We start from the raw sequence: 26,752 nt of genomic DNA on the forward strand, positions 1-26,752 counted from the left end.
TGTGAACATCAACATATGTTCTCAGAATTAATTGCTTTCATTCTGCAATTAAAGTAAATGTGTTTTGTGGAGAAATGCAGTACTAATTAGAGCTTTCTGCCAGAGAAGAGTATCAGCACCGTACATTCAGGTCACTGAGTACAGACTGAGTGCCGTACTGGACAGTCAAACCTTCAGACTAAAGCCACACTGAGCAACCCACTGACTACAGTCAGTTTGCCATAAATAGCTACACATGCTAATTATTCAGAGTCAGTTTAAAAATTACTATACTTTTGTAATAAAAATCAGTGTACTTCAGCTGAAAACACTAAAGATTAACTTCACCAAATAAACTGTCCTTTACGATTGTTCGCCCTGCTGTGTTTTTTGTTGTTGTTGTTTTTTTGTTCTGTTTTTCAGGAAGACCTATTTTGTAAGAAAGCACAGCTGAAAGAACCACTTTCCCTTTCTTGAAGGTACGTGTTAGATCTGGAGTTGAACTTCACTCAGTGCTCTGGAGCATTTGATATGGCATTTAGCACTGATTTCTTCTCTCTGGTGACCAGAGATAGATAGGACATGAGAAAACGGCATGAAGCTGCAACAGGGGATGTTCAGGCTGGGTGTTAGGAAAAGGTTCTTCACCAGGAGGGTGGTCAGGCACTGGGACTGGATCCCCAGGGCACTGGTCACAGAGCTGAGCCTGCCCGAGTTAAAGAAGCCTTTGAAAAATGCTCTCAGACACATGGTCTGATTTTTGGGTGGCCCTGTGTGAGCCAGGAGTTGGACTCGATAATCCTTTTGGATCATGCCAACTCAACTTTCTATGGCTCTATAATTCTATGGTTCTATTATTTGGTCAAGCTCACTCTGGAAACTGTTATAAGCCATGAAATGTTGTTTCCTCTAGTGAAGGGTGCTCAGCTTGCTCACTGGTAATTATATCCACATGGCATTCACAAGAATGTAATTATTTGGGATTCTCTGCAAGGATCTTAACAGCAGTACAGTCACTGTGCTTGGTCCCTGTATCAGTTCTTTCTGCTACCTGTTGCAAGGCTGCCTTACCTCATTGAACAAATCCCAAAGTGCTCTTGCATCTACACCTGCAACTAAAAAGTTGTCAGTATTCCCATACTAAAGTGACTGGGAAAAAAAAGTGTCTCTGATGGGGTCTCTAATTTACCCTCTTCTAGTTTCACACAGTGTACCTACTATAGAACTAACACTGTCAGAGACTCACAGGGTAATTCAATTTGGAAGGGAGCTCTGTAAGTCTCCAGTCCACCTCCCACATAAAGCAGGACCAGTTACAGCAGGTTGCATAGGGTCTCCAGTTGAGGCACGAATATCTCCCAGGATGGAGACTCCAAAACCTCCCTGGGCATTTAGGCCAGTGTTTGACCTCCCTCACAGTAGTCCCAAGTATCAACCCCTTAAGACCATCATTATTGACTGGTGACCAGATGAACACAGCACCATTGATTACAATCCTTTAAATCCAGCAGTCAAAAAAATTGTCCATCTACCTTGTTGCTTATAGTCCACCCAGCCAAAACATATTTCACTAATTTGTTTGTCAGAATACTATGTGAGATCACATCAAAGGCTTTGCTAAAATCAATATTGACAACATCCACATCTCTCTCTTCACTGAGAGTCAGTTACCTCATCATAGAAGGCAATCAGTTTTATCAGACACAATACAGCATTGGTAACTCCTTGTTAGTGGTTTCCAATCATCTTTCTGACATTCATGCACCTGTACAGGAATTCCAAGAGGATTTGCTCCATAAACTTTGCCATAACCTTCCAAAGCTGATATAGAACATCTGCACAGTAACATTGGCCAGCAATTTTGGTGTTTCTGGAGACATCTCAGCTGGTCCCATAGGCTTGTAGATATTGAGTTTTCCTGAGTGCTCGTTAAGTCTGTCTTCATCTACCCTTGTTATTGCTGCGCTCCCCCAGGCTTTGCAACTGGGTTCAGTGGGGTAGGAGGTCTGAATGCACCCTTCAGTAGCAAAAAAGGCAAAAAAAAGCATTGACTACATTGGGCTCTTCCATGTCCTTTGTCCCTCAATCTCTAGCTCTACACAGCAGCAGGCTCACAGTTTCTTTAATTTTCCATTTGCAGTTCTGTAAGAGAAGTCCTTCCTCTTGTCCTTCAAATCCCTTGCTAATTTAAGCTCCAGCTGCTCTTCTGGTATCTCTATGTTTTCTTATATTACAGACAATTAGTTATATTCATCCCATTGGTAGGATGACAAACTCTAAGGAAGAACTCTCCAGAGTCATTTACATGAGGGAACTAGTCAAATGCACCTAAATCTTTCAGGATTTGGAAGCAGCACCCAGATGAAAGGGCATAATTTCCAGATGTCAACCCTACATGGAAAATTTCAAATCCTCAAAGAAAACAATTCATAGAGAATTCATCTTATGAAAGACATCAGAGAGGGAGAAAAATCACTGTTCTGTTTTGTTACTATGCATCTGAAGGCCTTTCCCAAACTCTGACTAGTGATATATATTTTTTATCTCACAAGGCACATTAACTACCAATTATATTATAAAATTCTGGCAGCACATTATAACTATTTTCACCTGGAAAACTTTTTTTTTTTTTTCCCCCATGGGGCACTTCTGTTAAGTGTGAGACATCACTGTTTGGAAAGATGAAAGACAGCTCTGAAAAAAAAAAATAAATCCATGATTGAGCACACACTCAAGGAATAAAGCACAAAGCTCTGTGCCCTTCAAATCCTTGCTCCCCAAGGCCTTCTTAGGAGAATCTTGGTGCAAACACAATTTGGAGTTATATTCCCATTTTATTTTGCAATGAAAACTGATGATGTTTCCAACATGCAAATATAAAAACCCTAGGGGAAGATAAAATGTATTCTTTCCTGGTCTTTTCTTTAAAGATTCCTGTTTGCTGCCAGGCATGAACCTTCATATTGCATGTGAACTATGCTGTAGCTCACGGAGGTTTCAACAAGTTCATGCCTTTGCTCCCACAAATTTTTGATAAAATACATCTGGTGTGAAAATGGCATGATGGGAGAAAAGCGATTATCAAAGAAGGTGCTGCCTGAACATCTGCCTGTTTTTTCAAGTGACTTTCTGGCCTGAGGCTGTCACTATAAAGCTAAGAGAAGAATTGGTATGAGCTGTCTTGCCAAATAATCTTCTGTTGCCTTTGAACTTTTTGCAGTGATGCATAAGGGAAGAGTTACGGTTTCACTTCATCTTCCAGTAAAAAAAAAGCACACACCTAGTCACACATTTACATCTGCTACTTGCTGTATTAATGCCCAGTCACCCTGGCTTCTCCTTTAGCCCCTGCCTTCAGACAAACTGCACTTTCCATGGTAGGGAACTGGGGCAACAGGTCTCCTCCAGCTTTGTTCCAACTTGAAATGGCAAAATGTGCATTGCTTTGAAATTGTCCATTATTGATTGTCATACGAAAGCCTCTTCTGAGATGCTATGGATGTTATCTTTATTTCCTACACTGTGAACTTTTTTTTTTAGCTCTTGCAGTTTCTTCTCACATCAGCCTGAGAATCACCTTTCTGTTTCTCATTTTATGTGGTATTTTGCCTGATGTCCTCCTGGTTAATGATTATCTAAACGTATTAGTCAAGGTCTGGGAGCACTGCCTGGCAAATGAAGAAGTTTTCATTGGGGCTAATTTTAAAACTTCCTGTATTCTTGCTGCATATTTTGTCTAAAATCCCACCTGAGACCTGCTTTCATAACCCTTCCTCCCTTCTTCCAGCTTTCAAGAGCAGTCTTTAAACCCTTACTTTTAAACACTCATGAGCTCTATCATGGATTAGCCTCTGGTATCTCACTTAAAGTCATTCTGCTTGTGTGTCACCTTGACATGGAGAGCAGGGTTCTTCCAGTTCCTGTACTATGTAGTCATAGTTAATTCCTGCTAGGATTAATTGAAAATTGTTAAAAAATATCACATATTTCAAAACCAACTATTTTCAGGACTAAATGTTCCTTCCAAATAGTTGTATTTGTTGGTGGTATCCACCCTCTGCAGAAGAACTAAGTCTTAGATACTCTTTAGGTGTCCTCTGAACTTGACATCCCTCACACACTCCTTCTGTCTTGCCAGATGGTTAGGATCGAGGTGCTCTGGAATTGCTGTATCCACCAGTGAGCTGGTTGTCTTACTGAGGTTGGCGGAAGATAAACAGTATGTGTGTGGCTCCCATGCAGGCATAATCTCGCCCCTACCTAAACTAAACATTCCTCTTTGGCACTTCCAGTGCTTTTGTGCAATGAGAACACTTAAATAACATTGTGAACATCAATCCATGAAAAGTTAGGTCTGAAAAGTTTTGACACTGGAGGAAGGTTTAAAAAAAAAAAAAAAGCACCTAATTTTCTAAAAACACCTGTCTATACCTGTCTCCAAGTCTTTTGTGTGGAAATGTTATTCTCTGTAGAAAAAAGGAAGTGTGATTTTTCAAACACATGGAATTTCATAAATAAAATTATTCCCCTAAGGATAAAAGAAGGCACAACAGGACTTAGTCTTTGGTACATTGATTTTAGGGCCATGAGGGACCATTATGATTATCAAGTCTGAGAATCTGAATAAGGCAGGCCAAAAAAATTTCAACATTAATTCCTCCATTAAGTTCCTCTTGTAGTTGAGCAATAGAAAAGGCTTTAGCCTGGCATCCAATTTGATCCATTAGCAAATGCCACTTGTTTCTCCAATTCCCACAAGTAATTCTCTCTCTCTCTCTCTCTCTCTCTCTATTTTTTTTCCTTTTCCCAAAGTATACTTAAAGTAATTTGAAATCTTTTAAAATGAGTGTTCAGTTTCCCATCATGGTTGGGCTATTTTTATACCTCCTAGAAGAGATCATTTGCTGTGAAGAGTAAGTACAAGTGCTCAAACTTGGCAAATTGGTAAGGGAGGGACCCCTGTTAACGGAGAACAAACCTACTCACTACCACTTGAACACAGGTTACCTATGAGAGCAGGAAAAAAAATTAAGGAACCGTTATTATTGGTAGGAAAGATGGTGCTAAACTTTGAACTAGAGTTCACTATCTAACACAGTGCAGAGCAAAAACGGTACATTATAGGGATAACTCCAGATTCCAGACATAAGGCACCACTTTCTCTCTGTTTATGGTCAATACTCACTCCTAGACCTACAAAAGAAAGCAGAGAGCAAAGCTGGACCTGGGCAACCCTAGGCAGCACATGAAGTCCCACATCTGAAGGTTTCTGTGGGCCCTTGCTCACAGGGAAGTGTCTGAAGCCTGGTTACTCCTTGGGCACAGCATTGGGAAGTGGCCCTGTGTTTGCACCATGGAGAAAGGTCCTGTGGGAGGTTGGCTGTGGTAGGGGCTACATGAGCCGGCAGTGCTCGTGCACCATATAGGGCAGGAAGGTTTGAGAGGAACCAGGCCTCAGCCCTGAGGTGGGATGGGACGAAGGTGTTGCTGGTGCTTTTCCTGCAGGCCCTGAGGTGTGCGCCACTGGGGAGAGGTAGAAACCTCCCCATCACACTCCCCTATTGTTTTAAGGAATGCTGTCAGATCTCCCCCAGGTTCAGCTCCGCTTTGGAGCTCATGGCCACCAACTGCAGGCTCACAATGGTGCAGAGAGGTGTCCACCAACAGCAGTGAATCTCCATGCTCCTTCCTTTGCTGCATGTGCACAGCCCATCTCAAAATGGTGGCACTGGAGGGTGGCTTTGCAGCAGGGACAGTGAGCAAGGAGGGAGAAAGACAAGAACATCAGATCCTGAAATTTAGGGTAAAATTGCAGCAGAACTGCTAATCCCACTTGAAAGAATGGGCTCGAGTCTAATTACAATTTTTTTCCAATCCAATAGGAAAACCATTACACTGATGACAATTGGATTGGTGCAGCCATGGCAATCTTGAAAGCATTTAGGATATTTTGATTAAATGATACAGTGGGCAAAGACTGAAATTGCTTCTCTAGAAAAAGCCCAGCATGGATAAATTTTTAATTAAAATGAATTAATATGGCATTTTTATTTGGAAAATCACATGAAAGGGAAAAAATAAAATTGAGGGGTATGAGAAAGGGAAAACACCCCTTTGTTTTCTCTTCTGGCTGATTGTCACCACACTTTTAAAAATCCCTTTGCTTCCCTGTGTAATCAAGTTGATTAAAATCCTCTAAAGAAATAAAACAGCTGCACAAACCTTCAGAATCACACTCTCCGCTACTGTGTGTGCATTGTCTTCTTTTCAACAGCTTTGTTTTCAAATTATTCTTTTCCCTTCATTGCCTCTGAAAGCCTGTTACTGGATTTATTAAAACAAAGCCGAATAAGCATGCTGAATACAGACATAGTGATTGCCTCAACACATCATGTTGTTCTTGCGAAGAGTACTGTGCTAGCAGGTCTGAACTGCTGTCTGTCGCTGAACTGAAAGCAGAACAAAGCAAAACCCAGCTGAACTAATGAAAGTGTTCACTAAACAAAGACTCCATATTTTGCCCTTTCATCACATGCTGCAGAGCTAAAATAATAATTATCACGCTGAAGTCAGACCATGACATTTCCCTTCAGCCCAGGCTAGGCTGCAAAACCTTCCCGAACCAGCTCTAAGATGACCTGACACCTTCTCACCACCTCGGGCTAGGACCAGGCAGCTGCTACCTGCTGCTGCTGCAGCTGTGTCCTTCAGCCTCAGCCTGCCTGGGGTGTCTCAGGAAGGAGACACGCTGCTGCCCTCCCACTCCTGCTTGGGTTTCTTGTGCCTCGCTGCAGGAGGCAGAGGGGATGAGGGGAAGGTGGCGGGCAGGATGGAGGAGCACTGCAGACACACACTACACATATGCACACTGCATGCTGCACACACACACTGCACATATGCACACCCCAAATGTGCATTGGACATGTGCACACTGCACATTGTGGCAGTCCACCTGGACAAGGCAGTGGGGGTGGCTCACCATGACCGGGGAACACTGATGAGAACGGCGGCAGGGAGAGTTTGGTCCCTGCACGCTGCATGACATCTACAACATTTGAAAGGTAGCACCTAACAAAGCAGAGACATCTCTCATCCCAGCCAACACATTAAGTTTCCTGGATTTATTTTGAAGATGCAGTCTGGAAGGAGGTGTTGGCCTAATATTGGTGGGACAAGTTTTATTCTTGTCCTGCCTACTGACTTTGAGGTATTTACTTCAGCTCTCTGCAGCTGTGTTCCCTCATCTGGCAAATGAGATTAGTGCTAGCTAATGCCTTTGGAAACCACTCAGTGGACTATGAAGGAAAATTCCTGTGTAAGACACTAGATATTTTGTTCTCAGTCTGACTTTCTCTCTCATCATGGAGACCAGAAAATCTCAATGCCCTATATAAGCTTACACTTAGATCGATAGGACATATCATGTTTACTTTCTTAGATAAAGGTCTATTAAACTTTAAATTCAACTTGGTATCTTTCATGAAAAAAAAAAAAAACTGCACAAATCTGAAACAGTGACAATGTAACTTTTAAAGTGTTTACAAAGATGAAAATATAATACCTGCAGGATAAGAGTAAACAGAGTCAGTCCTATGCAAACAATGGTGGACTGGGCCTCATTGTCTTAGAAGAATCCCAAAGACTAGTTTTTTTTTATTATTATTTTTATTTGTTCCTGGCAAGAAGAAAATGTGTCCCCCAAACAGCTTTAAATCAGTAAATTCTATGTGCTGTTATACAGATGGAGTAAAATGCTGGCCCCACTGATGCTAATGACAAATCACCCAATGAAGTCAGTGGGGTCAGAGTTTTACCCTGAGACTCTATTTATTTAAAAATAACTCATATTTCTGACATTTTTATATACACTTACATAACATAGACTTGCAGACTTCCTGTGCTGTGCCTATATATATTATCTTTTATAGCAGTGCCCTTGTACTAATGCTTTGTAAAATCTTTTCATGATTTACAGCACTAAAGAAAAGATTTTCTAATTTCTCTTCATCATACTATTCAGAGGTCACACTGTATGGTGCTCTTCCCTCTCCAGTGCAAACCACTGAAATCACACTCTAGCAGAATGACATGCAAGCATATGCTTTGATTTTAAGTGTCTAATCAAGAGCAGACACAAAACATGCCAGTTTCTTTAAAATGCAGTGGCGCTGCATTGCTTTGCAGCATTGACCTATAAAGGCACCATATTTTCCTTTAAAATGCCATGATATGGTATAAATTGATTAATTTATAAGCCTGTTATATGTGTTTGGGGGACAAAAAGGATGCAGGAAAGTAGGAGGCAGTGGCAGAATTACAGATCCCCTAGAACCATCAGACAGCCCATCCAGTCTCCTGGACGATGCAGTGAGTTCCAGCCAATGCGGTGCTTACCCCCCACCCAGGTACTGAGCTGCAACACCCATGTATGCATGCCCCAGAGCCCAGTCACAAAGGCCAGCAGGGCTCCTGCACTCCCATTTTTCTCCCAGCAGGAATGATCCGGCAAGTTTGTGTACCATTTCCCAGCTCTGGTGGGTCAGCTGCTTCTTCTGCAAGAGTGATATTTCGATATTTTCAATTGCATGCAGTGACATATATTTATTTTCCATATTTGTTGTATATGAGATTTTTGTTGCCGGTGGTTTTACACAAATACTTTCCTAGTGTTGAAGCAAGAGAATGTGACATCATATTTTTTCAGGTTCCTGTACCAAAATCTCTGCTACTCACATTTCAGAAGAGCACTATACATTGGCCATGCAAAACAACCAACACTATCATTATTCAAAGAAGTGTTGATATCCTGAGTAAACTTTGTGGTAGAATTAAAAAAAAAAAAAACCCTTTTGAAATCCCCAGGCTTTTTTAAATAGGTCACTTTTCACAGGTTCAAAGCCTAGATAGGGATGTGATACATTTTTTAGGTACATTTTTGAAAATCTGCATTTAGGTTCACACCCACAGTTAATATATGCATCTGTGTATTTGTCTAACCTTGTACATAAAGCTCTTTCAGCTGTGATGCTTATGGATGATTAAAATTATATCATTATATCTGTTTCTTTGATGACAAATTAGTGTAACACATTATCTTGATTCTCAGTAACTTCCAGCTTTGATGTTATATTTAATAAAACATGGCGCTGTGTTGGAGAGTCCCCAGGGAATCTTTAATTTCTTTTCTTTTTTTTTTTAATATATATTACTTTTTAAGTGGGATTAAATTGTCTGATCAGTGAGGCAGGCTCTTGCTGTAGCAGATAAACCCTGAATTCCTCAGGGCGATGTGCAGCCACTGTTAAAGCCTCTTTCCAAGACAGAGACAAGCTCAGCAAATCCCGCGAGAGTTGAGCAAAATATTTCCCTCATGCCGAGGCTGGTTTCACACTCCCACCCCAACATTTGCTCTGCTCATTCATCTTCTGCTGCACAAACATTACTTTTAGGTACACAGGTAGCTGTTCTCCCACCCCTTGTTATGACTCAGAGGCTTCACATTGGGGCAGTTCTTCTGCCTTCCCCCCTCTGCAGTTTCTGCACCATCCATCCCTCATCCACAGTAGCTTGTCCTATGTTTATTTTAATCGCCTCCAGCGGATTAGCAGGGGCAAGTGGAGCTTAATAAACTCTGGCTGGAGATGGCCCTTCTTTCGCTGTCAAACAATAACGGTAGCCTTGAGAACCTGGGGCCATGTCATTATGCTCTTTATTACATTTTATAAAGACTATATATTACAGAAGTAACATTGCAGAGTTGGACAGTTACAGGACAACCAGATTCTGCCATAGTGCATGCATACAAAAATTCTTCATCACTTTGGCTCTTATTGGCTAACACAATTGTCTTTGAAATACTCTGTTAACTTACCATACAAGAAGGAAAATTAAGAAGTAGAACAGAGAGAAATAAAAATCCAGATTAAAAAGACACAAACACAAAAGACCTTTTAACTCACTATGGTTTTGTCTCTTGAGTCGTCAGGTTTTTAATATTTATTTGGAGACAGATATATATATTACATTGCTGTAAGACAGACTTCTATGCTGTAATTTGTGAATAATACTCAGGAAAAAGTTACACATAAAACCACCTGTTTATTTCATAAATGCTTCAAACATTTAGTGTCATGATAGCATTCTTATGTGAAGAATGCTGAAGTCCCCTTGCACGAGGCTCAAGGCAGAGCTTTATAATGCAGCTGGGTTTTTTGGTCCTTTATCACCAGGCCCCAGCCTAGACATCATTGACATACCTAAGTGGTTTACACAGGTGAGTAGCACAACTGCCTTTTCAGAGAGCCACTCGTGTAAAGCTACTCTTTCACAACAGGATCAGCAGAAATACTCACAGTGTACGAGGTGGTATTATGGCTTTCTCAGGGTCAGGGGAAAAAAAAAAAGTTTGCATAGTTTCAGGACCAGAAGAAGGGGACATGGGACAGGAGTAGGGGTTATTTCTCTATGTCTATACAGTAGAGAAAATCTCTTCAAATTCACACAGGTAAAATGTGTTGCTTTTTTTTCATATCTTTCCCCTCCTGACCACTGGAAGATAAGAAGATTACTGACCCAAGAGAAGGAAACATTTTACAATGTGCTTAAGGCAAAAAGAGTGTTGCAATAATTACTGGCAATTAAAAAAAATATATCAATATAGAAGTTCTAGGAGTAAAACATATATGATGAAGGAACTGTTTGCATAGATGCAGTAAGTGAACCTGATAGTAATACAGCAAGACATTACTAGCACAGACCAGGGAGGCACAGTGTGAAAACAAAGCAGGGCCAGGGAATCTGTTAAAATAGAGGCAATGTGAAGGGACCTCGCATATCATCACCATTTTTCTAGCTAGCTTAGGTGACCAAATTTTATGAATGTGCTTAGTTACCTTCTGCTTTGCCTTCCACCTGGCACCTAAATAGCTGATTCCAAAGTGAATTGTAAATTGTGCAATCAGCTCTTCGGTTGGTTGGAGGTAAGAAGCAGGCAGGTAAGGTGGGACTGGCTCCTTGTGCTAACACAAAGCTGTGCATGCTGCCGTATGCAAGACCTAAGCCCAAGGCAGCAAACACCTGAGTCAACAGCAAGATTGCCCAGACTCGGATACTACTGATGAACGTGCATGTCAGCAGCAAGGACTTCTGGTTTTCCTGGCAGTACATAGGCCTCTTCTCAACTTCTAAAAGTGGGGTCCAAAATCTGGCCATGCCCCCTCTTCGTTCCTTCCAGTGCATTGTCCACAAGCCCCACACCTCCCTGCAATGCCCCCAGCCCGGGACCCATCCCGCTGCCCTCTGTAGGAGACAGGTGCCTGCCGTAGCAAGGATGAGATGGTTTTGCAGTGGTAGCTGTGATATTGGGAACATCCATGGCACAGTTCAAAAGTCTTTGGTATTAAACATGAAAGCCCTGAGCCTAGCAGGTGTGACATAAGGCATTTTAGAAGAAATAACTATCCAGTACAGAGTTAGACCCCCCCCCCAAAAAAAAAATACAAAATGGCAGGATCTGTCCCACTGGAAAATAGCCATGAGAGAGAAATTCTTTCAAATGCATCTCTGACCCAAGAGATAAAATTAGAAAACTCCAAGCTGACTGTTGTGAAAACATTCTTGCCTAGGCCAGTAATTTAGAAAGTTTAGATAAGTGTTTGAGTCGCTGTTCTGACTTCTTTGAGGACAATGACCGTACTGGTACTACCTTTAATGAGGCCAGGATTTCACCCCTGAACTTTGTGCTGTTGATCCAAAACAGCCAACATCAAGTTGTCTCAGTACTTGTATGAGAACAGGAATGAAATCAGGACAGCACTCAATTTGTTGAGGAACTTTCCCATTAGTGGGCAAACCCTGTGCTCAAGAGCCATTTTGCTCAAGAGCCATTCGTACTTGTCTGAGGAAAGTTCTTATGAAAATACTGTCATCTAAATAGTTTGTGTGAAAAATATCTCCAGGAAAAAAATAAAAATGTTAGTGTCATCTCAAAAAATAAACTATGTTCCATAGAACTAAGAGCTGGCTCAAAGGAAGAAAAGTGCGTTTGCTCTTAAGAAAAAAATTGATTTTCTTCAGGGGAAAATTAAAAGAAAATCTTAGCCCCTAAAACATAATTTTCTGATTATGGCAACAATGACTTAAGTTTAGGAATGACTTAAGTTTAGTTCCTTCACTCTGAAAGGTAGTTTGAGGATCTATTTTCTTTTATGAAGTATGTTTCCATAATGTCGCCCTTCTTTATAAAGAAACATAGGAAACTAACCCCATTTGCAAAAACTTAGCCTCAGTTGAACCTTCATCTACCTTGACTGTTAGAAAATATTTGATCAATCCTTGTAAAAAAATGTATCTTACTAATATTTATATACTGATAAAATAAAACTTAAAAAAATTAATAGAATAATCTAGATTTTTTGTATATATATATATAATATATACACAGACATATAGATTTGCAGTAATTAAATCAATGTAAAGAAGCTCTCTCTCCATTTGAAATGATTCCACAATCCAAAAATGAATTAATGCACAGGGTATAAATAAATACCAGTTAAATATGTATCTTTCTGTTAGGGAAGAAAGGGCTATCTTAGTTTTCTTCCCCCTTTACTAATAATTTTGTGTTAAATATTTTCTGCTAATTTTTATTTTATTTTTATTTAATATCGTTAGAAATCAGATAAAAAACTCAACTGGCCTGTGTATATGCTGCATTTAAAAGTCCTCTAGTCCTCTACTTCTAAACTGATCTTTTGACCCAGAGAAGTCAAATGCTGCTGGCACTCTGTTTTTCAGTCACATGTTCTTCTTTCCTTAAAACTACAGGTAATCTTGCCCTGTTCAGAACATGAGGACAAACATGTACACTACTTATATTCTTCTGTAAATCTCAGACACTAACACATACTAAAATTAAAACTGCTGTAGTATTTCAGGCTTAAAAATAAATGTAGGTGAAACCATCTTCAGCACAACATAAAATTCAGCCCATGGGGAAAAAAACTGCCCACACTTTAAACAGGAATAAGTGCTGTAATAAATCTGGGTATCATGATGCTGGGAAATCCCTCTGCAAGCCTCTGTTTTTTCACCATACATTGATTTTTGTCATAAGCTGTTCTAAAATTAGAAAAGGACAGGATCTGACAAGTATCCTTTCTATTTAGTCCTAGCAGATGGAAACCATGAGGTGCTTTCTCAGCTTGAAGCTGTTCCAAAACCTAAGGCACTAATCTGGCATATTAAACCAAATTTATATAAAGTCTTGTGCCTTTACATCATGCAACATCATTTATGGCGTGCTGGGCAGTGACAGTTTAAGTTATGAAAATGCTGTATCACACAGCAGATCAGAGCTGGCTTTATAGTAGGTCTCATGAATTTCTTCATCCAAAAAGAACAAATTTTGTATGGGAGCATTCTGCATAGCACCCCTGCAGAGCAATAGATTAAAACTGGATTTTAGCATTTACCTCTTGCTCACATATAAATCAGGAATTAGAACTGATAATGGCAGTTACCCATCAATGGCAATGCAACTGCAGATGAACAGGAGTTTTATGGATAAAAGGAGTGTCCATATAGTTCATCCATATGGATGCATTAGAAGTAACACCTCTCCAGATTGCAGAAAGTTATTCTGAAACTCTAGTGGTGGGCATGAGCTCAGATGCAGCAGTTCACATTGCAGACCCCTGTTGACAAAAGACCTGTGTGGGATGTCTACCACAGCCGGCAGGATTCTGCCCCTCGGTTCATATTCGTATTTACTGGGCAGCTGAAAGCCTTACGGAACTCTTCAAAGTTGCTCATGGCACCAATAACTCTGCAAAGAGAAAAGAAAAGTTCTCAATAGGCAGGTTATATTCTGTCAAACATCACAGACCTGTGAGTGTTTCAACATATTCACTTCGGGTTGAATTTTCAGGCTTCCCTTGTCATTTCTCCAGAAATAAAAAGTTCAGGAGAAACACTCCCATTTAAAGCTAATGTGAAGACAATCTTGTTTCATTCAATGCTTTGAGAAACGTCATACTTTGCCAGAAATTCAACTGAAAACAATTGCTTTTTAGCAGATACCATGTCATTCAGAACGATTTTCCAGTCTGAGCCTTGGCAGGAAAGGTGGGGGGACGTCAGCAGTAGCCTTGTGTGGTGGAACCCTTCTTCCAGCAGCTGCCAAACTGCTGCAGCCCAGCACACAGCAGTGTGTAAGCACACACAGGGGTTGTGCTGGAAGTGGTTTGATTTGGCTCATGCCAACCAGGTTCCCATAACAACACCCCCTACCCACACACACAAGCCACCTCCCCAAGACTTTGCAGCCTGAAGCTGGGGTGACAGACTGAGCCTCTCAGCCAGCTCAACCTTGGGCATCCCAGCCCTTTCGATATTTTGGAAATCCATTTTCTGAAGCTTCTGACCTGACCAGCTCCCAAGCTCTCTTGCTTCCACCCCAGATGGCATGATAGTGAAAAAGCAGCATTTCTCCTCCTCACACAAGCTAGACAATGTGTTTGAATCCTAGACCGGCACCTTCAGGTACACGGGAAGAGCTCCTGTGTGCAGTCATCTTTGGTTTCTTCTTCCATGTCTGTACTATTTCATGCTGTCAGAAATGATTATTTTACCATTGCTAGATTGGAATTGTGTTGTTTGCAGATTTTTCCTATGCTTTTAAGCATCTTGGAGTTTACTAACCTGAAATTTGAAATGGTATTAAAGTAAACAGCAGCCTGAGTTAAAAGCAGAAAGGTATCTACTGAGATATTAATTGTGTGTCTTTCTGCCCTCCTTCTTATGCAGTGGGAAGACATTTTTCTCCATTGCAGGCAATCAGCTTCTCAGCATAGCTCAGCATGGTAGAAAACATTCTTATTACATTGATTAGACTGTCTGTGGGTAAGAGAATTTGCAGTCAGCTGGTGCAAAAATATCTAAAGGTCAGTTTTGTAGGGAGAATTACAAAATGTTGTTGGGCTTCAAATAAGATATACAGCTTTACCGTAGAAACATCAGAAATACCTACTCAGGTGCTGGAACAGAAAGAGCTGGTCATGCTGGATTGCTACTTACGTTGGCGGGCATTCTGCCTGCCACACCGGGGAGTTCACTTTGAAATCGGCATTCAAAATAAGTGAACTCCCATGCTAATATGGAAGATCTGCCACTTAAATAAAACCAGAATCTAGTCAGCAAGAGATCTTTATGTGTCCATTAATATGACTTTTCTATGTACGGTTTGACATTGCCATGTTAACTGTGGAATCAGAATGGGCTGTCTGGATTTCAAATCACTGACCTACAGCAGAGACACCTTCCCTTGAATGGGTCACCGTGGGCTCTCTTGACTGTCAATAGAAAGGCGTACTTGCAGAGTTGAAGTAATCCAGCTTATTTATTTACAGAATGATATGATACGCATTCAAAATACCTATTCTTTTTTGACTGAGAAGAGAACTGGGGGTGACTAGCTCAGATGCACACACCTATGCTCAAGATGTGTGTTTTTCATTTTTATTATTTTATGATTACTTTTTATAATTACTTAGAAAAGTCTGTTTGGGATGTCTGGATAGCAAGTACTGTCATTTTGGAAAGTAGCTACATTGCTGCTATAATCATAATGGTCTTGGGACATAAATGAAACAAAGCTGGGGGAAACATAATATTATTCCAGTTGATATGACATGGAAGAAGAGACAAACCAAAATTTCTCTTAAGTTCTGAAACAGAAGATTGTTCTGGCTATCTCACATAAAAACTAAGAGAAAGATTTGTCTATATTTTCTAGACTCAAAATTCATCTAATCTTCTCTGTAATTGTCTTCCATAACCTGACTCCTTCAGCTCAATAAGAGTTTTTCCTCATGAATGCATTATCCTTAGGTTTCTCTGCATATTTTGTGTTTTGCACCTTCTCATAGAAATGTAGCAATGTGATGATTTTGTACATAGAGAAAGGTAAATCTGAGGACTTTTAAAGCCAAGAAATGGTTGTTTTTATCAAAATCTGACGTGTGAGTTATAAAAAATATCACTCTGTAGGCTGAAGATCAGGTGGATACTGCAGTCTTCATTGTCATAAAGTATTTTTCAATTGTTAAAAGGCATGTAAATTTGTATATCATAGTTGTTTTACTCAAGCTGATGTGGCAAGTATTGCTAAGGTATGCTACTGCACGTTTAAGTGCAGAGTGCAGAAATCTACCAAGACCAGGCATATTCATCTGCATAGTTAGCTTACATTACATTTGTGCTATAATCTTTCCAGCTCCATTATTTCTTAACTCATTCTGGTTATAAGTACCCCAAGGTGTGCTATGCATACTGTGTTTATATGTCCAGATTTGGTATGGCTATGTCCAGGGAATATGTCAGAGTACCTGTACCCTTTGGTCCATGAAGCAACCTCACAGCTCCCCTGTGAAGACAGTGTTGCTATTTTTCCTTTATCAAGAGAGATAGATATGAGGCAAAGGGAGCTCATAACACCTAAATTTAGCCAAGGAAAATCCCAGCTTCCTCTTTAGTCAATAGAAAGTGGTAGGAAACACCATAAGATAACCTGACTGAGAGCAAATACACAATTCTTGGTGAAGTAAATGCAAATGGCATGAATCCCAGAAGAAACAAAAATTGCCCTTGGTTATGCAGACTCTGTGGAGATACAGAGAAATAAACATCGGCTTCTTAATTCTTACATAGTCTTTAAACCTTCCTCCTTTTCCAGTCTCTCCTTCTTGATGTTCAGTGGTTAAGAGAGCCTGGCAGAGGCCTCTTGGGCAAAGAGGTGGACATGCTGTTATGGCTGGACTACCACAGTTCCTTTAAGAATTGTGTCTTGGAGGTCAACTGAAGAGTTCAGTCTTGAACTGAACCGATGTGGCATGTTTTGCTTTGCTTTTCTACCTGTTCACTATTAGTATAATTCAAGGCACTCTCTTTAAAGCTTTAATGAACTCAGGCAGTTTGAATCAAGGACCCTCCTAATATTCATTGTTTTCCAAACTAGATTGTCATAGGAAAAAGAAAAAAAAAATGACAGATGAGACATTTCATATACTCAGGTCTTGATTATAGAACATCACAAGGATCACAGTATGTTCTGGTTCAACTGCTTTTGAGGGTAGATGCAAGTCCGTCATTTTTACAGAAGAGCATTTGTAACAGCAGAATATAAGCTAATAAGAACACTTGACTTTGAATCTAGGCCAAGACCATAGGCAAATTTTGTGTTTTTTTCTTAACTTCTCTTAACATGCTAAATTTCTGCTCTTGACTGCTGCAGTGATGATTCTGAATGTATACTAAGTAAATATATTATTTATACTACCTGAACATAGGAGGGCTGTGAGCTCCAGCATATATTTGTTCTCTTGCAGATTCTGATCTAAAGGAGTTGCATCTTACCTAACAAAAGATAAAAAGAAGAAATAGGCACATCATTTGGAATGACCTTGCAAGTTAAAGTAGAATGTAACATCACAGTTCTTAAGATGCTTGTTACGTATAGAATGTACAAAATGGAAAGACACCTCTAACTCCTATTTGGTTTCACCTTTGCTAGCTTGCAGCGTTCTCCTGATATATTCTCCTGTTTTTTGAAATCCCTTAATGGATCCAGTCCCCACCTGCTGTTTTTCTCCACCCACTCATTCCCTTCATCTAATCATAGCCGCTTTACCAGTTCTTTGTTTGATATGCTCTATAATTGTAGTTTGATTTTCAGCTTGTGCTGGAGCATCTCACACCTTAATAATTACCAAGGATATTTCTTGGTCTCAAAGCTATGTAATGTGTAAAAGGTACATATAATGATGTCTCCCATCTCTAAAATTGCAGCTGTATTACCTTACATTCGTTCCACATTGGAAAGGCAGTTTCTTTTGAAATGAAACATTTTTCAAGTTTCCACTAGTGTTCCCCAATTCACTATTCCTAACACAATGCTTGGCCCAATTGTAACTGACCACAAAACAGAGTAGAGAGAATATTTGCACAACTGAGTAATCCCTCTTATGCTGTATCCATTGCATGAAAAACCTCAATCTGTCAGTCCTTACCTTACCTAAGCCCGTGTTGAATATTTTCTATCAAAATCCTTTAAGCCAGACCACATATAAAATACATGTGCTTCAGTATAAACTACCAAAATGCAATCTTTTCATCAGTTAATATTGTCAAACTTAAGTGGTCATAGACCTGTACACTGCTACACTGCTACCTGTACCCTTGGCAGAGAAGTGCCAGGGTAGGTTTAAAACCAACGTTGGTTGCACTGGGTCCTGTTTGTTCAATTTTCGATGATTCATTCCTTCAGGTGGCTGATGCAATTTTATAGCTCTACTTTTACTCCTCATATAGGGAGTTTGCCCAGGTCTTTTATACAAATAAATCATTTCTGATTCTCTCCCTTGTTTTTTACAAAAACTCACATCTTCTATCAAAGTTTTACTACAGGGTGTCCAATGTACAGCAAACAAAGGTGAGAAAAAAAGAAGCAAATATTTTCTTCACCACTGCTTAGTTTCACTGAACAATCTGCTCAGTAACAAATGGTGGTGGTATATTTGCAACAGGAGTTTGTGGTGGATAAACTGCAGGTGGAAAACAGTCATAAAATTCTGCACACTTTAAGCACCAGAAAACTGGGATGCGAACATAGAAAGAGGTTATAGAATCAATATGTGCAAGACAAGTTTTGCAGTGGATGGAAGCAGCAAGAAGAAAGCAAGCTGCTGCGAGAACACTGTGCAAAAAAAAAAAAAAAGAATAACTTCAGCATTTCTGGTACCATGGATAGGTGAATGAGAATGAAGAGAGAAAGAGAAAAGAAATAATAGTCTTGTGAAAATAAGTCTCTGTTTATATAATTAAAAGTATGGATTTGGTTGCTATAGATTGTTGAAACAAAGCAGCCTCATCTCTGCACTGTACCTTGTGCAGGTCAATAGATGGAGACTCAAAACACATTCATATTACTCACATGGGCATAACTCAGAAAGAAAAGCTGGTTGTGTGTGAAGTTAACGCCTGGCAGTAAAGGTTCTTCTTCTCCTCCTCTCTTTTCTCTAATCCATCTCCTGTATGCCTGATAAGAAAGAGATAAAAAGTGTCTTTCAGTGACATGGAACCTAAACACAACTGTCTTTCTCTCTCTCACTCTTTTTTTTTTAGTAATACCATGTTCCAGACATTTTTCGTATACTTACTCTGAAAGCCTCTCGCAAACCTCCATTATCTGCAATGTTTTCTGCCAAAGTCCTCTTGCCATTCACCTGGCAGAATGAAAGCACTTCAGTCATTTGACCTGTTTCTGAACTTCCTTCTTGATCAACTTCAAGGGACAGGGAAAAAAATAAAGGAAGGCAAGGACAACCTCATCCAATTTCAACCATCATATCTCTGGTTAAGAAAACTGGTTTTCATTGTGAAAACTGTCAGTAAATAATCCTCTGTTATCCTGGCTCTTTGCCTAGATCTTTGTAGCAGAAAATGTAGTAGATAAAATGCACTCAAAAATCCTGTCCCTGATCTTTGATCTGAGAATCAATAATTTTCCCCTGAAGATTGTTTTTCTCTGGTTACATGTGAGATCCAGTAGCCCCCTTTGTAAACTTTTATCCAAAAGCTTATATTTGTTTCTCTACATAACTCTTTATATACTCCTGGGATGCTAAAATGACTTTTAAGTCAAAACATAGAAGAGCATAATTAAAAATAACCGTCAGAGACAGAATTGAAATTGATAGTATATTCAGTGCTCTAAAAATATCTGTGAAGGAGATTCATGTTGCTTTTCCCCAATATTGATTACAAGAGCAAGAGCGATGGAAACAAGAATATGTTGTGAGAAGCAGTGCTATCAGAAGTTTCTGAAAAAGCCAGTCTCCTGGTATTACAAAGTGCAATATCATCATGGAGAAATCCTCATTTCTGCAAGTACAGCGTTATCTCTGATCACCCAGCTGATAGGGTCTTAGTGCTACCAGACGGTATTTGTAATTAAGCAGTTTTACTCTCTGTTATGCCTAAAATGAACAATGTAATGAGCACAGTTTTGAGCTGAGCTCTGAAGACCAATGCTGACTGGCAAATCTTCCAATGCCATGCTCTCCCATGGCATGGCGGATGAGCATAGGAGGGTCTGGGTTCAGGACCCACTTTATTTTCAGGTTGGTATAAAAGGAAAAAATGGGGTAGAAAAGGTAAAAGGGCTCAGGAGATACACAGGCACATGCACACAGTCCCACCACTCAGTGTAGATGAGCACCCAGGTCAGACCCAAGGAATCTTGCTTGACACCTAGCAAGGGCGTAGCAAGGAGAAATGGGAGCAGTAGAGGAAAGAGCAGACCCTTTCCTACCTGTCCTTCCTCCCTTCAGAAGGCCAGAGATGGAGATAGGAGGGAGGTTGTCAGGAGAAAAGTTGCTGGGACACCAGGGAACATCCATATGTATTGACTGGCTTTTTTTTCCGGCCTACATCTTCACACATTTTACTTGTGGTTATCTTGTGAAGTAGACTGATTTAGAGAATGAAATGAGAGTAAGCTTGCAGTGGCATGTGAGCCATAGGTCATTTTAATAAGTGGAAGAAGTCCTTCCGCTGATCTCAGGAAGCTCTGGGTCAGGTATCTGAGACTAGTGGGTGCAGACAGGTCATGACAGGGCTCAGAGACCACGATAAGCCCTTTGTTTGATCAGTTGAAGCTGAAGCTATTTCTATATACACTTTTTCTTTCATTACCTTGCTTTTCTGGAGACATTTTTATTGTAAACTAAATGAGAAAGAGGAAGAGTAAATAGGTTTCTTGATCCATGTAAAATATTCGTACAGGAATAAAAATACCTGCAGAATGTATGAATATTGATGTAAATGACAGGGGAAGAAAAAGCTCTTTGCATGCATAGCTCTTCATACAGAAGCTATGAAATACATCAGAAAATACTAAGATTATTCTTCTATCCTCTAAATAGTGCTTTAGGTTATCCCACAGAAATAGAAGGAAAAAGCCTCACATGACAAGGCTGCAGATAACAGGATCTCTTCATAAGCCCATCCACCAGCTTCAAAGATGGTAACTGTACTGGAAGGGATAACTCAGATCTACCCCATTTCAAGAGACACCATAGAAAGTAAAGTGGATGGTGGAACCATTGGCGGGAACATTGGAATGACTCTGTTTGTTTCTTAGGGAAGGTTTTAATGATCTTCCGTAAGTGACATTTTTGTATTGATAGTTCTTGTCCTATAGACATTCAGGAACAAGCCTGAGAATTGGTATTTGCAAATTACTTTGTATGAATTACTTTATATCTGAGTTGTTGAACTTCAGATTGGACTACAATATGGTCTTGTTATCTCTGAGACAAATATAAACAGCCTGAAGAAAGTATTGCAATTATTGCTAAGCATTCAATGCAACTTCTCTGTTCTAGAAAGGCAAAGAATTTATTGTAATTCTGCTTCTAAAAAGGTAAGTAGAGGTGGCGAAATTGAGTAGGGGGTTGGGTATGTGTTTTGTCCTGAATATTAAGATTAAAATCATGTCCTGGCCAACATCACCAGAATTTTAGCTATTGACTTTTGAAGACCTGGGTTTTATCCTATTTATTCTCTGTTTGGGACACTTACATAAAGTGCACATTTTCAGAGAAGCCTATAGCTCTGATAGACAATGAAACAGAAACAATTGCCTTGCACTTTCTTTCTCAGTTGTTTTCTATGAGCTACTGCTATCATACTCCCTTCATTTGGGATACAAATTCGGTCTGTGTGCACATATGGAAAAAATAGCAAGAGTTGAATGTGAAATAAAGTAGGGTTCATGCATCTGTTTTCATGGCTGTAATAAATATCAAGTATAATTGCTAAAGGAATGCACAAAACATGTTATTATATTCTTCTTTTTAAAAACAGTGGCTGCTCAGATTTCATTACTGACCTCACCTTCAGAAGACATTTAACATGCTCACGGTAATTGACCAGCCCTGCTGAGTGGCTCCATCCTCTTCTTCTGTTTCCAATATGATATGATGGGGAGAAGTTTAACCCTGTCACCAGGGTATGGGTACTGGTATTTGACTGGACTAATCAAATCTGACAGACAATTTTAATCACAATTATTCATTTCAGAAGATGATTCGTTGTGAGAAATGAAGGCGGTAGCCTAATATCCCAATATATTGGGATTTATGAAAAGATAGATTAAAAAACAAAACAACAACAACAAAAAAAACCAAACACACTCCTAATATACCAGTGCTTTCAATCACTTCTGTTTTACTTACATGTAAGCCAGCTCTCTTCCAGTAGTAACTGCTGTATTGATTAATCATGCATTTTGTCTTCTCTTTAAATTTTTCTTCAGAGCCATTTGTCCACCATGGGTCTAAATTTCCATTTTTGTCATATTTCCGACCTTAAAAAAGAAAAAAAAGAAAGAAAACAAACATTTCGAAAGGAAAAGAAAAACAAAACAATAACAAAACAATAGCAAAATGAAACGAACAAAACCCATAATTTTCCAGTTCAGGAATCTAGCACTTCCATAGAAGTTAGAGGTAAATGTACTCATGGAAGTGTGTGAACAAAATACTTAATATCAGCAGACAAAATCTTTACCTCAGTCAACTCAGTAGTAAAAAGCTCACATTCATTTTATAATTATGTAATGTAAGAGGGATACAAGCTTTCTTGTGAATATAATTGTATTTTTCATCCTCAGCCTATATGTCTTTGATTCTGCAAACCTGGTGACAACTAATTTATTACTTGACAAGAAAAAAAATAAAAAAACCTGTGTCATAGAAACTTCTGAAGTTTACATATTTTTTGTCTTGGAGCAAAACCAGAACATTAGAACTACATTCATATAAACAAGAAAAATATATGTGTCCCATTTCCCAGGCTGGTGGTTTAAGCAATGGAGACCAGACCACAACTCCTTGGCCAGGTTCTTACCTTCCCATTATAGAACTGAATAAAACTTTAGGGAATTTGACACCTTGAACAAGACAGAGCCCTTCAATTTTCTTCACACAATTCAGCATCGTTAAGGAAATAAACAATAAAAGAGCTAAAGTACACACACGTCATCTTTCTAATCTGTCAACTGTAAGGAAAATAAAAGTTATCAACATACAGACAAACACTCACCATTATTATCAAACCCATGAGTAAACTCGTGGCCAACAATTACTCCTATAGCACCGTAGCTTAATGACCTGTAACACAAAGAAGCAGTGTTCTCGGAAAGCGTCTACACACAAAAATCAAAGAACAGAAGACAGAAGATCAAACAGATTTGTACCTCAGGAAAGATCGTTATTAAAATTGGGAGAGGCTGGGGGGGGGCTGGGACACAAAATCATAAGGTACAATTTTGACTTAAGGTTTTTGAAAGTCTGAAGGTTAAATCCTTACTTGTTTAAAAACAATCCTCAATATAAAATTTCAAAAAGCATTGTTGTGGCTCACTCTTTTAACCAAATCATTTATTAGCATTATCTGAGCTCCAGAATGTCTCCTGCAGCTGATTTTATTATGTATATTTTAACCAAGAACAGGAAAAAGTTATAGATAGTATTATTCTCTTATAGTCGTGAAAAAAGCATAGATCAAAGGCTGCAGTGGGCTTCTGTAATGCCAGGTCCAATCATTCTTCACTGGCATGCAACAAACAGACTTGCAAATGACTCTGTAATGCAAAGCATTTAACAGATCTCCTTTGAGTTTTCAAAATAAAGGTCAGACAATTTCCTTGCACCTGCACAGGGATAGGGCATGATCTGCAGTCACATAAATGCACTGGAGAACCAGAATAGACAGAAATATTTTGTATTCTTGATTGACAATAAATGATATTCTCCCTGTTATACCCGAATAAACATGCACCTGGGAGAAATAGGGATGAAAGTTTCAGTACGAAATGCAATGGGTATGGGGGGGAGGGGTGGGTGTTATCTGCTAAATGCATCTTTCATTTGTTAAGTTGTTCCTTGTGATTTTAATTATTTCAGTTATTGAGATGCCATATTTCAAAGTAGCTTAGAGTATTTTCAACAGATTGTATTGAAACAGGAGAAAGGCTGAGGGTTTTGAAGTAACATGTTATTACTGGACCTAATGATCCATAGCACACTAATTGCTCATCTCAGTCATACCCAAAAAGTATGATATGATTTAATTTCCCCTTCTCCCATGGCAATTCTTCACTTTGGATTTCTTTCTTTTTTTTTTTTTTTTTCATTTCCTGAAAGGTAACTTACATGATTTACATGTGATATTGCTTTTTTTTGCTTTTTTCTTTCTTTTTTTTTTTCTTTTTTTCCCCACTACTATTGCAAACCATTAAAAGATGTTGGTTAAAATTGTATATTTCTGCAATGAAAATATCACCCTTTTGTGTGGCAAATTTCTAATCTTGTGTAACAAATATTGATAATTATCCATACTTAATGTACTATATTAGACTTGTTTTCTACATCTGAAGTAAAGTGGTTACACAGGATCTTTTAAAGAATAGCATGCAACTTATAAAGAGTTCAAGAAGAACCAATGAGATCTATTACTAAATGCATCTTATTAATGATAGGTAGCAGAGAAAGCAGGCTGGTTCCCGGGCATACCCAGGTCTTTCCCCAGCTCCAAAAGACCTGTGCGGAAGTTTGGCATGAATTTTGTCCTTTCCTTCTATGAACCCCCTACAGCATTTTGTCCTGCTCAACAACCACTTTGCCAGAAATGCTCCCAGGTCTGCTCGTGCTCTTCTCTTTTGGGACACAGCTAGACACAAATGGAGAGGATTAGATCAAGCCCAACGGGTACCATATTGGAGAGGAATGTTCTGGGACTGGGGAGGCTCTGAGGACAGCAAGGAAGCTACTGACTCAGCCTGATGTCTCTATTTCAATAAATCTGGCATTGAAGACTCATAACTATGAATAATGGCATTTGGATGGTATTTTATTTCACGTACTGAGATGTAAAGTGACAACTTAACTTCCCTTTATGCAAATAGATGCAGCTGTTTTATAGTCGTTATGCTGGAACTGGACACTAGAACTGCACTAAATGTTAAATATTTGCTAAATCAGTTTTCCAGCAAGTGCTGATGATTTTTTGATGATTTTTCTGTTCCAGTGCCATGTACTGTTTCTTTTAAGCAGACAGAAAACAGATCCAGAATATTTCAAGGACAAAAGCAATCTGTTGTCTGATATAAAACAGCTACATTTGTTTACTAAATTTCATTTTTATACATACTCAAGCAAAACCAATTTAAGCTAAGGTAACCTTTAAAGAAGAGAAATGAGCAAAGTACAAATCTTTGAAAGAACCATAATTTTATCACTATGGCAGAAGGTCAGGGCACGGAGAAACCTCTTCAGCAAGTAAAGCTGGAAAATGATCTGCAACAACCACAGCAGAAAATAAGTTCTCCTTAACCAGAAAGGACTTTTCTGTATCCCCAGTTACCACCTAGAAAGTCACGTGCCTCGGGAGAATTCTTTTTGAATGGAAATTCATTCGTTCCTAAATTGAATGCATCTCTCTACACGTACTGCCAAATTTCTTGTTTACAGGGACACATCCAGACTGGAAGATGGGAAACCAAAAATGTTTTAAAAGTTTGATTTTATTTTTTCACAAATATTTATTAAGGACATGTTTCACTTGTAATTGACTTTCTATAACTACAAAATAACTTTCAGAAACTGGTGTCAGAGACTTTTCCTGGTCTGAACCTGTCCTAAAATAGAAAGATATTGAACTGCATAGAAGCAGTCATCTTTCAAAATTAAATATATGTGACCTGTAATTACTCTTCCTTGTCTATAGTAGCACATAAACCTGCTCAGACAATCACTCTTGCACATAGAGGTATTCTCATGCACCTCAACAAGCAGACCCACTGTTAATCTTAGATTTTAGCAGAAAATGAGAAAAAAAAAAAAAAGATAATGAATGGCTTCTCAGTATATTCATTTCTGTTCAAGGTGTGTTGGTCAGCTGATTTACAATTGCTTTTAATACTTGCCATATGCACACTGCTGCATCTGCGTACTATAGCATTGAACCACTTCCACTAAGGTGCACTTAATTAGCAATTCCTGTGAAAAATCAGTCATCAGTTTAAGACAACAGCAACACCCATACTGCTCCCCAGGGTAAGAAAAGTTATCACAAAAAGCAGTAGTTTTCAGATATTTTTTTTTTTAAACTATTGCAAAATCAGGACACAGCAGGGAAAAACAAGGCAACCCAAAGGCTGAGCTTACCCTACACAGTGATAAGACAGCATTACTGTGAACTTCTTGTTGGCTGTCTTTAGCAGTATAGCCTTTTTTCTCTATGCCCCCTTCTTTGTCTGTATGTATTTCTAACACCTTTACTTTCTATTCCTTGCTTTCACGTGTAAGAGGTTCCCCTGATGCAGTACCTACCTAGGATACTCTGTTCCCCAAAAGAAAGGCTTTTGCAGTTCTCCTGCTGGGAATCCTGTAATAGCAAAAAATGACAATCGTGAGATCCCTAGATAAATATAGCTGAATTACAAAGTAAGTCACTAGGCCCAACAGTCACCTTTTTTGTTTAGTTTCAGAAGATTTTGCTAGGCAAGCTTTCCCTCAGGTGGTACTTTCAGAATATGACAGAGAGGATCTTTGAGAAGAAGTGGAGATCTCTCTCTTTCAGGACCCCAATGAAAACCAGATGCTGCATTGCAAGAACTTGATTTTCTTCCATGGCTATATGTGCATATATG

General features: G+C 39.2%; 1 protein-coding gene across 2 annotated transcripts in view; it reads right to left on the reverse strand.

Annotated features, from left to right (window-relative positions):
• Positions 1 to 9,671: 9,671 nt before the first annotated feature.
• The window catches only part of PHEX (phosphate regulating endopeptidase X-linked), a 102,820-nt gene continuing 85,739 nt past the window's right edge, over positions 9,672 to 26,752 (reverse strand). For both annotated transcript variants that reach the window (XM_083832413.1, XM_083832412.1), the window contains 7 exons: positions 26,433 to 26,487; positions 23,143 to 23,210; positions 22,275 to 22,405; positions 19,194 to 19,259; positions 18,968 to 19,072; positions 17,315 to 17,391; positions 9,672 to 13,804 (listed from right to left, as the gene is read on the reverse strand). In XM_083832413.1, the coding sequence (XP_083688539.1) occupies positions 13,702 to 13,804; positions 17,315 to 17,391; positions 18,968 to 19,072; positions 19,194 to 19,259; positions 22,275 to 22,405; positions 23,143 to 23,210; positions 26,433 to 26,487 (605 nt within the window). In that variant the 3' untranslated portion in view covers positions 9,672 to 13,701. The remainder of the gene's footprint in view (positions 13,805 to 17,314; positions 17,392 to 18,967; positions 19,073 to 19,193; positions 19,260 to 22,274; positions 22,406 to 23,142; positions 23,211 to 26,432; positions 26,488 to 26,752) is intronic.

Source organism: Anser anser, assembly GCF_964211835.1.
Source record: "Anser anser genome assembly, chromosome: 1".
NCBI lineage: Eukaryota > Metazoa > Chordata > Aves > Anseriformes > Anatidae > Anser > Anser anser.